The sequence below is a fragment of the Musca vetustissima genome, unplaced genomic scaffold, assembly GCF_032173495.1.
Source record: "Musca vetustissima isolate MV318-11 ecotype Yass unplaced genomic scaffold, APGP_CSIRO_Mvet_v1 utg1998, whole genome shotgun sequence".
NCBI classification, from domain to species: Eukaryota; Metazoa; Arthropoda; class Insecta; order Diptera; family Muscidae; genus Musca; species Musca vetustissima.
Genome location: NW_026884959.1, coordinates 366,211 through 380,975, shown reverse-complemented (window position 1 = coordinate 380,975; position 14,765 = coordinate 366,211). Strand labels below are relative to the sequence as shown.

The 14,765-nt window shown below is 33.8% G+C and overlaps 1 protein-coding gene across 1 annotated transcript in view; it reads left to right on the top strand.

Annotated features, from left to right (window-relative positions):
- Positions 1–14,765, top strand: part of LOC133332059 (titin) — a 139,275-nt gene that overhangs the window by 53,772 nt on the left and 70,738 nt on the right. Inside the window, exons 2-4 of the mRNA XM_061540440.1 lie at positions 4,973–5,095; positions 5,165–6,472; positions 6,533–6,874. Coding sequence (XP_061396424.1) covers positions 4,973–5,095; positions 5,165–6,472; positions 6,533–6,874 — 1,773 coding nt within the window. The remainder of the gene's footprint in view (positions 1–4,972; positions 5,096–5,164; positions 6,473–6,532; positions 6,875–14,765) is intronic.

Here is a 14,765-nt window from a genome sequence, read left to right as displayed (position 1 = left end):
GCACGAAATTTGGCATACAGTACTGAATTAGGTCCAGAATGATTTGTGCTAAGTTTCGTGAAAATCGGTCCAGATTTAGATATAGCTCCCATATATTTTCGTCCGATTTAAGGTAAATGGGGCACCAAAGTCTCTATATATGTCTTTCGATTTGCACGAAATTTGGCATAAAGTACTGAATTAGGTCAAGAATGACGTGTGCCAAGTTTCGAGAAAATCGGGTCAGATTTATATATATCTCCCATATATATTTTCGACCGATTTAAAGTAAATGGGTCTCCAAAGTCCCTATATATCTTTCGATTTGCACGAAATTTAGATATAGCTCCAATATATATTTTCGTCCGATTTCACGGACCTTTACTGAAAATTGTCTATCATCTGAAAAAAATGAAATAGGGAAACTCGACCAGGACCTTCAAAATAACGATAATGAGATAGGACTTTCTATGGAGGATATGTCAACACATAGACCTATGTTGAGTTTTTTTCAGCAAGAATTCGGAGGACAATTTACAAACACTTCGGATGAAAAATGCTGTTGAACTCTTTAAGAACCTGATATATTATCGTGATATGGTGGATATGAAGAATTTTCCCATCAAATTTCAGTAAATGCTTCAAAAATGAGGCAAGAAAATTTCTTGCAAACCTGTATTAACCCACTAAGGACCCGTAATGTAGGCACTTCGGTTGTAAAATGCTCAAAACAACCTTCACAATGTGTATGGGACTGTATCGGTATATGGGGGATATGACAGCACATAGGCGAAGATCATCGATATGTTTTCAGTAGTAGCAATGTATTTGGATATTTTTAAACTTCTACCTAAAATACTGTGATCTTTATGACAATTTCGCAGACATGGTTAAAAAGACATAAAATTTAAATCTGATTCAGAATATGTATTTTATAGGGTCTCCAATTTCTAGGTATTGCATACAGAAATTAAAATTATTGAAAAAAAAACTGCCAAACTCGATAATTCCAATTTCATATTCTGTACATTTCGAATACGTTTTGCTTCTTCATAACTCAAACTTATTCCATAAACATGTCCTGCAACACCTACTTTCGTTCAAGTTGTATGCTTACAAAAATATGTTGACATAATTCTTTACAGTCTAAATGGAATTTGCTAACAAGAATTTGTACAATGGCAGTGCTGCTGCTAACTCAATTAACCAGTTAACACTTTGAACACTTGAAAAAAAACTGAAAAAACAACGAAGAGGATAAAAAGAACTAGAAGTACGAAATACAACAAATAACCCTAACCGCAAACCACAAATATTTGCAAAACTTAAAAAAAAACACTTCATCAATGAATCTGCGGGTTTTTTAGAGGTTACCAGAAGAAGAAAAATATTTCATAGTCAAGAACAAGGACAAGTTGAGGTGCCTACCAAAATAACTAAGCCATCGCGATAAAAAACGCAATGTACAAAGGCAAGCGCAGTAGCCCCACATAAACAATGGGGCTTGAAGTGCAACGAAAGACCGACTCACACACACACTCTCACACTCCGATAGATATAAAAGGTAGAGCCTCAATAAGAACATTGATGGCAAACAATGCCAGTTACAGCCAATCGACTTCCATATCGTTTAAACTTGTCCAACAATTTAATGTAGCTCTGTTGCTCCGTTGGTTGGTTGGTTGCATCTCTCGGCCTAACCAAAAAAATGTTTGATATCCGGTGAACTGAGGGGAAGCGAATGAAGGAGATCTTTGCTCTTCACCGTATTCAGTGTTTGTAAAACGTGCTAGACAGGCTTTCAACTATTTCGGTTTAGAAGATCTACGACAAAGCATCATCATTGACAGAGTTAAATTGGCAGCTGAAGCAGCAGCCAAAAGCAACGTGGGCCTCCTCGGCTACAAAATGTAGCCGACAGTAGTAGTTATGGCAGTGGCAACTTTATCTTTGTTATGTTTTGAGATTTTAAAGCTTCCTCAAAAAACAACTTCTACTCAATGCACTATCAGCATTGAGTGTCTTGTATTATAGCTTCCAACAATTGGTAACATGCAGGTTAGATTTAGTAAGCGGAGACTGCAGTGGACGCATCCATAAGTTCTACTCATCATTATTTTCTTACATTTATTTCGTAATATGTAGGACAAATTTTATTAGGTGAAACTCGTGTGCGCTCTACCATAGGTCCCTCTAATCCCTATTTTCTTGATTCGTTTTGAATTTATTTTCACTAATTCGTTCAACAATCCAATATTCTGCAATGGTTTATTTTGAAGATTTTTAGGTCGGAACCCTCTCGTTGAAATGTCTGTTATAGACCGCAAAATTATTCGTACCAAAATCGGATTCAGGCAATGTGGAGAGGATTTAAAAATGCCCGTCCGTCTGGCGACAGTCGTAGGGAGTATTCGATTTCATCCAAACATTGCAAATGTTAATATTTGTTAACACTTATATTAGTCCTTTTGGAACTTCATCCACAAAAGGGTAACCTTCTAGGGAAAATTATTTTTGTAATATTATGCGAACGAGGTTACGATTTGAACCACGCTTTGGAAAACCAAATATGTTAACCTAATATTTAAAATTCAGGGGGTTTAGCAATGAATGGCAAATTTTCGAAGTTCCATCATAAATAATGTAGGCATTAGGTAGGGTATTCCGAAATTCGTGTTCATCTTACAAAAACGTTTAATGCGTGGAATTGTTGTGGTTTGTGTGTGTCAGTGCTTAAAATACCTGCAAGATTTCAATGAAGGTCAGTTAAAGGAACCGAATATGGCAATAGGAAAACCGTTATCAAAACAATTGTAATAGTCTCTAGAGGAAGTTTAGATATAATACAAGAAAGAAAAAAACAGAGGCGTATACCTTGGTGGGAAAATTATGCTGAATTTTCCAACTTCCGAAAATGGGCGAAATTTTATTTTAGCATATGGTGGAATATAAACCTATATTGTAAATTTTCTGGGTCATTATTCTTATATATGAACTATGTCAAAAGAATACTTTTCAGGGTCCACCAGAGGCGTGTATTTAATCAAGGATATTTTTAGGGTCCACCAGAGGCGTGGATTTAATCAAGGATATTTTTTTAGGGTCCACCAGAGGCGTGGATTTATTCATGAATATTTTTTCCAAGGTCCACAAAATATTATTTATTCAATAATATTTTTCAGGGTCCACCAGAGGCGTGGATTTCTTCAAGAGTATTTTTCAGGGTCTACCAGAGGCGTGAATTTATTCAAGAATATTTTTTCAGAGTCCATCAGAGACGTGGATTTATTCAAAAATATTTTTCAGGGTCTATCAGAGTCGTGGATTTATTAAAGAATATTTTTCAAGGGCCAACTGAGGCTTGGATTTATTAAAGAAAACATTTTCCAAGGTCCACCAAAAGCGTGGATTTATTCAAGAATATTTTTTCAATGTCCACCAGAGGCGTGGATTTCTTCAGGAATATTTTTCAGGGTCTACCAGAAGCGTAAATTTATTAAAGATTATTTTTCCAAGGTCCACCAAAAGCGTGGATTTATTCAAGAATATTTTTCCAATGTCCACCAGAGGCGTGGATTTATTCAAGAATATTTTTTCAAGGTCCATCAGAAGCGTGGATTTTTCAAAGATTATTTTTTCAAGGTCCACCAGAGGCGTGGATTTATTAAAGAAAAAAAATTTTCAGGGTTCACCAGAGGCGTGGATTTATTATAGAAAAAATTTTCCAAGGTCCACCTGAGTCTTGAATTTATTCAAGAATATTTCTCAGGGTCTACCAGAGGCGTGAATTTATTCAAGAATATATTTTCAGGGTCTATTAGAAAAGTGCATTTATAAAAGAATATTTGTTAAGGGTCCACCAATGCCGTGGATTTATTAAAGAATATTTTTCAAGGGCCAACTGAGGCGTGGATTTATAAAAGAATATTTTTCAGGGCCAACTGAGGCGTGGATTTATTAAAGAATATTTTTCAGGGTGGATTTATGAAAGAATATTTTTTCACGCCACAAATGGCGTGGACGCTTCAAAATATATTTTAAGGGTCCTCTATTGGTGTGGATTTATTAAAAAAAATACTTATTCAGGGTCTATCAGATGCGCGGATTTATAAAAGAATATTTTTTCAGGGTCCACCAATGGCATGGCTTTAAAACATAATACTTTTTTAGGGTCCATCGGAGGCGCGGATTTATAAAAGAATATATTTTTAGGGTCCATAAGAAGCGCGGATTTATGATTTGTCACAACCCTCCCTAGACACCAATTTTTTTATCATTAAAGTAATTTTGCAAAACAAGGATTTATAAAAGAATATATTTTTAGGGTCGATAACCCTCCTAGATACCAATTTTTTTAAAATAATTTTGCAATGCAAGAAAAAGATGATAATCGCTGGAATGTTAAGTCCGAACTGGCGAGTCACTGTAGATGTGTGTGGCGTTGACCTGGTGGAATACGACACCTCTCCTGTTGGTCAATTCTGGCCGTTTCTGGTCAATTGAAAAACAAAAAAATCAAAATACGCATTGTCAATGTGGAAAATTTTCAACTTTATATTTTTATACACAATGCGTATTTTGGGTAACATTCATTGAAATACGTGTATTTAACTTTTGAGTTGAATAAAATGGTACGCATGAATTTAGGTACGACCCTCATACAATTACTTGTAATATTTAAAAATCACAAGTCATAGAAAATAATTTCTAATTTTTTTCAAAAAATACATTTTTTTAATATTTGATCGACCTTGAATAAGTTTTGTCGGCAGCTGCAAGTTATAATAAATAGTAAATTTTCGTGTAAAATTTGTACAATATGTGTTTATAACAAACTCTCATTGTTTTAGTGTTAATAACATGTGTAAATAAAATCAACGACTAAATATTCGTGTAATAACCGATCTGATCAAGACTTTATCCAGCCGCCCCTAACATTTGCCAAACAATTTTTGGATAATGTATTTTTCTAAACAAACAAATTCTCTTATAGAGTACGGAAAAATTGTATATAAAAGTTGTGGAACTGGAACCAAAGATAACAACACTAGGTGCTAATCTCGATGAATCCATAAGACTACAGAATGATCACGATGAGACTCTTCGAAATGTACAGGTAACTAAATCATGTTCAGTTTAATATGCGAACCTCTTATTATAATTCTTTGTAATTTCTTTGCTTTAGAACTTACCCGGACCCATGGACGAATTTGTTCACAAAGCCGACAAATTGCTCGCCAGCAAACGTATTAGTGCCGATCTAGTCAATGCCATGGCCGATACTTTGAACATCATTTGGGCTGATATTTTACATTTGATGCAAGATCGTCAAAATATTCTGCATTTATGTACACAATTCCAGGATAAAATGGTTCAGTGTCAGAGACGTATGGACTCACTGGAGGTTGCCTGTATTGACACAATGATTCCAATTGAAGTGACAGCCGTGCAGGAGTTCCTAAGTAAATTCAAACAGTTGCGTATCGATATGTTAACGGCCGTGATGGCTGCCCTTAAGGATGGCAACGAATTGTTGGCCCAATTACAGGAATTGGAAAATTTAGAAACACTGGATACACGACCGGAACACATTAAGCGTGATGCTGCTCGAGCGGTTCATCAAGTGCAGCTGTGGCTTGAGGCATTGCACGATCGTCGTAACACATTGGAAATTGCATGGCAGACGAGGAAAACACAGCTTGAACAATGTTTGGCATTGGCTATGTTGGGTCGTGAACTTATCGAAGTGGAAGCCGCGTTGCAACGTCAAAAGGATGAAATCTCCACGCTCTTTAGTTTAGGTGAATGTGAACATACGGCCAATTTGGCTCTGCAGAATTACAAGGAATGGAAACAACAGGCTATGCAGTTGCGGGATCGTGCTCTCAAAATTACACGAGCCAAAGAGAAATTGCAATCGTCTGGCACCTTTACAGGAGACGAGGCTTGTGCTAGGGCCTACAATGTCCTAAGTGCATGTTCAGAGCATTACGATATGGTAGATCAGCGAGAACATTGGCTGCATCAATCCAGGGACTTCTTCTCAAAGGCTGACAACACTTTGAAGGTATTGGAAAAACTTGAAGTGGAATTGTCGAATGTTAAACTGCCACCTAATACCCCCGAAAGTTATGCCATGTATGCCAAGGTGGCCAAAGATGTGGCTAAATTCACAGAAGAGCCGCTGCGTTTAGGATACAGTATTTTGGATGATGTTGGTCGTACAGCACCAGAAACTAAAGGCATTAAACGGGTTTTGGATGAAATAGAAAATCGCAAAGCCTATATTGAGGGTATTTGTGCCAATAGTAATGAGGAACAGCAAAGGGTTACCCGGGCCCTTAACGAATTCCTTGCTCAATACAATGATCTTCTACAGTGGCTAATGTCCTCGGGTCAACAGTATCTACAACAAAATATCCATATGGGTAAAACATTGGAACAAACTAAACAGTTTCTGCTGCAGCATCATGAACTTATGCAGGATTTGGAGGTAGGATAAACAAATTTTAAAAATTAACAACAATTAAAAACAAAATATTCAATTCCCTAGATCAAAGGTGAACTTATTAACCTGTTGTTGGAATCAATAAAAACTCATTTGGAATCTTTGAGTGCCCAGCAACGTTACGATGTCGATTCCAAGGCGGAATCATTGCACAAACATTGGATAGAATTGAAAGATTTGGTACTGAAACGTGTCGATTGTGTTTCGGTCCTTATCGAATTCTTCGAAAAATCCAATGAATTTGGTAGTCAACTGGACAATTTGAAACGCCAACTGGCCATGACACCCAACGAACAGAAATTACAATTCCTCCAGGAAACATGGAAGAATATGCAATCCGATTTCAGTGATTTAAAGAACATGGGTTCAAGATTCCTTAATTTAAAGGTATGTAATTGTACGATTAGATAGATTAAGTGCTATAAATTGCAAACAAAATTGGAATTCTCAGTATTTATTAAGGCATGATTAACGCTTCTTTTCAAGATTTCAGAAAATTTGCTTATTATATTTTTTTAATATTATGTTAATTTGAAATTCGTCCATTATATTTTTATTTATATAACACTTTTATTGGAAATAATCGATACTTACAAAACATTTTCAAAAGCGAAGAAACCTAGATTTGTTTTACAAAAATTCCTCGTTATAAGGAGGTAGTTTGATATACGAAAAGTTTGGTACAATTTTTAATTGGAGGTACAAATGGATCTGAAATCCTGAAATTTAAAATTAAAATTACCGCCGGAGTGTAGGATTGGAATATGTTCGTTGTTTTGGAAATTCTTTTACTTGAGTGTACTAAATTGTACTATAATTGGTACAATTTTGATTTGGTTAAACCGAGAGAGCTGGGATTCTGATATTTGAAGTTAGGATCATTGCTGGGGTGTAGAATAGGGGTATGAAGGAACATTTGAAAATTCGTACTAATGTGTACTAAATTGTACCAAATTTGGATTTTGGGCAAACCGATAGAGCTGGAATCTTTACATTTGGAGTTATGATCACTATTGGGGGTAGAATTCAGCTATTTAGAAAGTTTTGGAAATTCATACTAATGTGAACTAAATTTTGTACAATTTATATTTCGGGTGAACCGATGTATGGTATTTTGGAAATTTGTACTAAATGGTAACAAATTTGGTTTTGGTTGAACCGATAGAGCTGGAATCTTGAAATTTGATGTAAGGATCACTGTTGGGCTGTAGGACTGGGCTTTGTAGAAAATTTTTGAAATTCGTATTTATGTGTACTAAATTTGGCACAATTTAAATTTTGTGTGAACCAAAACTTCCAAAATATTTGAATATGTATGAAAGTTTTGGAAATTCGTACTAACGTGTACTAAATGGTACCAAATTTGGAGTTGGGTGAACAGATAGAGCTGGAATCTTGAAATTTGAAGTTATAATGACGGTAGGAGTTTAGGATTGGGCTATGTATGAAAGTTTTGGAATTTCGTACTAATGTGTACTAAGTGGTACCAAATTTGGATATGGGTGAACCGATAGAACTGGAATCTTGACAAGTGGAGTTAGGATCACTGTTAAGGAGTTTGATTTGAGTATGCATTGAAAAGATTGGAAAATGACATAAACTTGTACAATTTGGATTTAGATTTAATCGACCCCCTGAAATTGTTATGCCATGTATTGCATGATGTTAGTAATGGAAAAATTGTGTGTTTATGTACTAAATGGTACTAAATTTTATACAAATTGTAATTTGTTGAACCGATAGAATCCTGACAGCCTTATCTAAAATTCAACTAGCTCGTTCGACGTTTTTTACCACAAAAGTAGAATACAAGTATTTATATGAAATGTTACCTAATGTGTATTAAAGTGAACAATTTCAACTTTGACAGAACGTATTTTTAATTTTTTTTCTTTTGGATTAATTTAATAAATTTTCAATTTTATTTTGCGGTTTGTATATTTGCTTGAAGATATGGATTTGAAGTTGAAGGGAAGTTGAATATTTTTGTACGCTCCGTCGGATTTTAGTTGTGAAATTTGGAATTAAGATTGGGGTATGTGAAAATTTTTTGAAATTCCTACTAATGATTGTTAAAGTAGGTATTTATGGAAATTTAACTGGTACTAAATTTAGATTTGGGTGAGCATATATTTGAAATTTGGATTTTTTTTTCGAAAAGGGTAATTAATGATACCAAATTTATTATAGTGTTGCTATAATAGTTTCTCACTGTTTTTAAAATTTTAATAATGGTCGGTATTGGTTTTTGAATACTTCCCACATTCGCTAACGAAGTAGCGGGCATATGCTAGTTAATGTTATAAAAAGTAATAATAAAATCTCTCTAAGATTTGCTCCTTATAGTACCTCCCCCCCACAAAGAATAAAAATGATGAATGTTTGTAAATATGAAGTTAATTAAATTTCAGAATTGGCGCAAAATTATTGGCTCCCTTGGACCAGTCTTTCTGTTATTACGGTGTGAACATATATGTCATACAAAGCAAATTGAGACAGGACATAGTATTATTTTTACCGAACCATTATTAGGCCCGAATGTAATACTCCTTCTGGTACCTCTACCACATATAATGTGTATGTTGAAACCTATATGAACCTAATATGGTATAACTTAAGATTTATAAGAAACCTATGTGTTATATACAGCATACAAACTAAAGATATTTGAAGATACCCTTTGATGGACCCCTATAAAGTGGACTAAAATTCACAATTTTTGGTAGGATGTGAATAAAAATATCAAATGTGAAACAAATACCAACTGTGAAAAAGCCTACAGACATTTAAATACAGTATACGTTCCGATGATACCGACAGGTACCCTGAGAATCCAGTAATGCCTAATTTTCTCCATTATACGAACATTTTGACCGAAAATATTACAATGTGCACTAAATGTGAATTTTATTACTCGACATTTTATATTTCCATAGATCAAACTGAGGTAGTAGGAAATTGAGGAATATCAGAAATTACCATAGAATTCAAATTTTAGACTTTTAACTTTCTCAGCATGCAAATTTCGAAATAATACAACCTCGATTCAGTTGCAGTGTCTATTTTAGTACAAAAGGAGCGATGACGTAATTTCAATATTACTTATGCCATAAAGGGTATACTCACTGGAAAAAATAATGTTTATTATTGATAATTCATGGAAAAAATACCACACAAGATGTAATGAAAGCACACATTCACACTGCTGTTTAAATACGCGGAAATATTTAAATTTTGCAACAATGAATAAAAAGTACATACAATAAACTAAAGGGATATTCTCCATAGGGGTGATGAATATTTATACGTTAGGGGTATAAAAGTAAAGAACCCGTACATTAGGTTCGGTCAGAATACTTTTTTATATATGTGTATATTTTACACCTACTCTGGACACTTTTAACTGATAAATTAATTCTCAACAATTCTGGGATTCTGAAGATGCGAATTGGGATGATATTTTCAATCTCACACATATATTACTAAAATCGATTGACTAAACTACATTTTGACAATTTTTGGAATGAGATCTGATAACCATTATGGTTCGTTTACATTGAATCGGTTAAATCGGTCTATGACATATTGAAAATATATTACCAAAACATTATCGAAAATCAATTTATCTTGTAAAACAAGAATCTGTCAAAACATGGAATTTTGTAAAACGGATAAAAAAGCGAATTACCAGTGATTGTTAAATAATTTGTCACAAGAAATGTGTAGAAATATTCAATAAAAAATCCGCGATTTCTCAAATTGTAAGTTGATTTTATGCAACTATATCATTAGTGACTGTTCGTCACTGAGGGAACAAGAAATTGTTATTACAGTAAAAAAATACAAATTTAAAGCTCAGCTGAATTGGTGAGTGTGTTACCGTTGGATAAAACCTCAAGAACATAATCTGTGCGAACTATGGCAACAGGTCATACCCGGAAATTATCAAGAAAGCCCTTTTATTTCTGGAAGAAAGTACCGTGAGAAAGTCAAAAAATGGGTAACATGCAGGCGAATTCATGGCTTAGTCTTCTCTTGCTGTCAACATTTTAATCGCGAAGTACCAACCAGAACAGGATAAAAAATTAAAATCTCTTTCAGGGAGTATTGATAGTAATGTGCACATATATTTCGGTTCGAATAAAATATATTTTATTTATTTATTCTTCAAACTATAAATTTGACAATCAATGAAGACTTCAAATTCGCCTCCCTGTGAACCTTATGAATAAACAATGGCTCAAGCCTTTAGTATTGGAAGTAATTTGGCATGTTGGGTCCCTGACGAATAATTAATTTATGGGCATACAATTTTAATGTTTTGCGATATTTTGAAGTTTTTAGTCGCATGTTATAATCGATGAGGAAGAAATTTGGCATTCGGGTTCATGGAGCGTGGAAAATATCATTGCAGAAAATGATCTATGTAAGTTTATGTTTTAACATAGTCCTTTCCCACTTCCAAACTGAGGTGTCTGGAATTTGACATTCTTGGTAAATAATGCATTTCTTCGAAGATAACACTGACATTCATACCAAATTCGAATATTATTATAACTAGCAAATGCCCGCTACTTCGTTAGTGAATGTGGGCATTATTTAAAAACCAATACCGACCATTATAATGTATGTTCTCTTATAGTACGTATTTCCAAAAGTACATCCATATCTCAACTCTACACACCAATTCTGACCGCAACATTAATCTATCCCTAGCCCTTTGTACTCTTGTAATACTTATTTCGAAAAAAATCCAATTTTCAAATGTTCACATCAATATAAATTTTCATAACTATCTACTCTAACAATCATAAGTATGTTGTTCCAATACACTACAATATTAATTCCAAATCTCAGGATTCCAACTTTATCGGTTCATCTAAATCCAAATTATATAAAATTTAGTACCATTTAGTACACATACGTTCATGCAATCCAATGGGAATTATTACCCAATATCAGGATTCTCCAAATCCAAATTGTACCAAATTGCCACATTAGTAGACATTTCCATTACTTCCAACATTCCTGTAGTGATCCTAACTTTAAATGTCAAGATTACAGCCTATCGGTTCACCCAAATCAAAATTTGTTACCATTTTGTACACATTAGTACAAATGTTCAAAACGTTATACATAGCCCAAACCTACACCCCAACAGTGATCTTAACTGCAAATTTCAGGATTCCAACGCTTTTGATTCACCCAAAATTTAAACTGTAGAAATTTTAGTGCACGAATTTCCAAAACTTTATACTAAGCTCAATTTCAAGATTCCAGTTCTATCGATTCACATAAATTCACATTTGGTACCATTTAGTAAATGGTAAAATATTTCAAAACTTTCTACATCGATTCACTCAAAAATTAAATTGCACCAAATATAGTACACATTAGTAGGAATTTCCAAAACTTCATAAATTGCTCAATTCTACCCCCAACAATGATTCTAACTCCAAAAGTCACGATTTCAGCTCTATCGGTTCATCCGGTACCATATAGTACACATTAGTACTAATTTCCTAATTTTCCTACATACACAAATCCCACATCTCCACAATAATCATAAATCCTAATGTCAGGATCCCAGCTCTATCTGTTCATCTAAATAAAAATTGTACCTGTTTTAGTACGATTTAGTACTTTTCGTACACATAAGTAAGCAAAAATTCCAAGACCACGTACAAATCCCTACACTCCGATGGCAATGTTAATTTCAAATTTAAGGATTCCAGCTTCATCCGTTTCTCCAAATTCAAATTTAGTACCGTTTAGTACTTTTCTCCTTATATCGACTCTACTTCTCAACCTTAGTTCGCATTCCAAATTTCAAGTTTTTAGTTCAATCCATTCACATTCTACTAAATTGTACAAAATTTAGTACATGTTAGTACTTTTCGTATACTTATAGTTCCAATGTCCAAAAATCCCTATGCTATATCTATTGTAATTTAAGAGTTCTAGATCTACCGGTTTGCAAAATACAAATTATACCACATTTAGTACTTTTCGTACCGTTCTAGTACGAACTTCCTATAACCCTAACCTTATCGCACACCTTTGGACCAATAGTGACCCTCAATTAAAATTTCATGATTCCAACTTCAGCCGTTTCGTCTGGGCTTTGATGAATCGTTAAGTCAGTCACTATACTCTTTTATTATTATAGATAGAAATTTTAAATATCTTTCTTATTTCCTACGGATTTCCAAATTAAGTATTTGTATTTTTTTTTTTTAGTACATGAACAATTTCCGATGTAGTTCCATGTAGCTCTCATGTATTGGAGGTATTCAAATCACTAAAGATCGACTGAGCTTAACGAAGTTTTTTATTATTATTGCATTCAAAAATTGGATTGGTTATAAACATTTCCTAGAATAATTTAATAATTTGTAATTTTAAAATTAAAATTTTCATCACACCACCACATGTGGCATTCATATTTCAGTAATTATTACATGAGGCAATAAACTCCATTGTAATGTGGTGAAATGTTGAATTTTAACACTCAGCAGAAGATACTTCTGGGGAAAAATAAAATTATAAGCAATATGAGTTTACAATACTTCCCCAAAAGAGAACTAAAACACACACACATACTTATCAGCAATGGATCTACTTTTAGCAAAACAATTATCTTAGGCCAATAATAAGTTCAATTGGATTAAAACAAACATTAGCATTGCAATTTTCAATAAAAGTTCAAATTCAAAAAAGATCGAACAATTTGTTGTTTCCCTATTGAAACATCTGATAGTAGTTTTTCATGGACATAGTTGGCGAGTATTGAAATTTTAATTAAAAAACTCAAAACTTAATTTGATAAAACACTTGAATGTTTGCAAAAAATATGTTTTTCTTTCTAATCTGAATCAATGCTAATTTTCTTTCGCCTATTCTAAAAAATCCATTAGTGATTGGGGCAGACAGCAATTAATGAAAATAAATGATGAATGTGTTATTTTGCTAACGAAAATCACAAAATACAAACATTCATAACACACTTATCATTGTGGCCCTCTTAAATGGGGATAAGTTCTGCTGAACGATATCCACAATTGGTTTGTCGACCACAAATGCTGTGTCCGAAAATAACCTCATGTCTTTAAACTCTTTTCGGTTTGGGATTTCGTGTTTTTTCTCGCTCCTCAGCCTTTTTGTGGCACTAAACCATTGCCATAATGTTTTTGGCGTGTTACCATAAATATTTTTAAACTCCACAATCCGTTTACATTTTGAAAATACTAAAAGAAAAACAAAAAAACAAACCAAAAATGAAAAGAAGAATAACACGAAGAAAACATATTTCTCACTCTCTCGTATAAACAAAAAATCAAATAGGCAGACAGAAACTTTTGCCGGGCTGTTGATGGTGACGCCAAAAATCGATATATTAAGTATACAATATCCCCAACATTCAATACATGGTGTTATATTTTTAAAATTAAAAGATATCGGTGTGGTATTCAATGGAACAAAACCCAGTAAAATATCGATTAGGAGGGAGCGAAGTAAAAAATAACAAAGCACAAATTGATGTCAAGAAATGTCAACTTTTAGACATATGGGTAAAGAATAAATCAATAAAAACTATAAAAAAATATTGGGAGTGATATTTATATGGAGTCTATGCCAAAGCATGGGTATTTTTTGACAACTCTCTTGGAAAAAAAAATTATGAACTAAGAATCCGAAATGCCAATAGCCGCTTCTGTTGAAAATTGCACCAGACTCATAAAAATACCTCGAGTTGACGAAGTGATGATCTATCCTCATTAACACGGTCTTTCGCCCTACAATATAAAAAGTCTAATAATGTGATTCTCGGAATCCCAAACAACATTTTTTTTAATTACATACCCACCGAGTAAAAATGTGCTTCATCGTTAAAGAAAATTTTTGTTCGAAAAATTGCCGCCCGCGGCCTTTTTCCCAGCACACATTCCATATATTAGGTTGAGGAAAAAGAAATCTATTAGGTCGGTCGTGGCAAATGTCGATAAAATCGGAGAAATGATCGAAGTTGACCGGCATGTAAGCAGTTGTAACATCGCCCAGGACCTAAAAATTGAGCAAGAAACTGTTTTAAAACTTTTACACAAAGCTGAATTCAACCAGTAAGGAAAGCAGTAAAGTCGGACGGGGCCGACTATATGATACCCTTCCCAACTTTGGGTATATTCAACAGATGAGCTATTTTTAAAGGACCAGTAAATGAAATTGGATCTAAAAATGTCAACCGACTAAATGTTTCATTTGGATATAGAAGCTATAT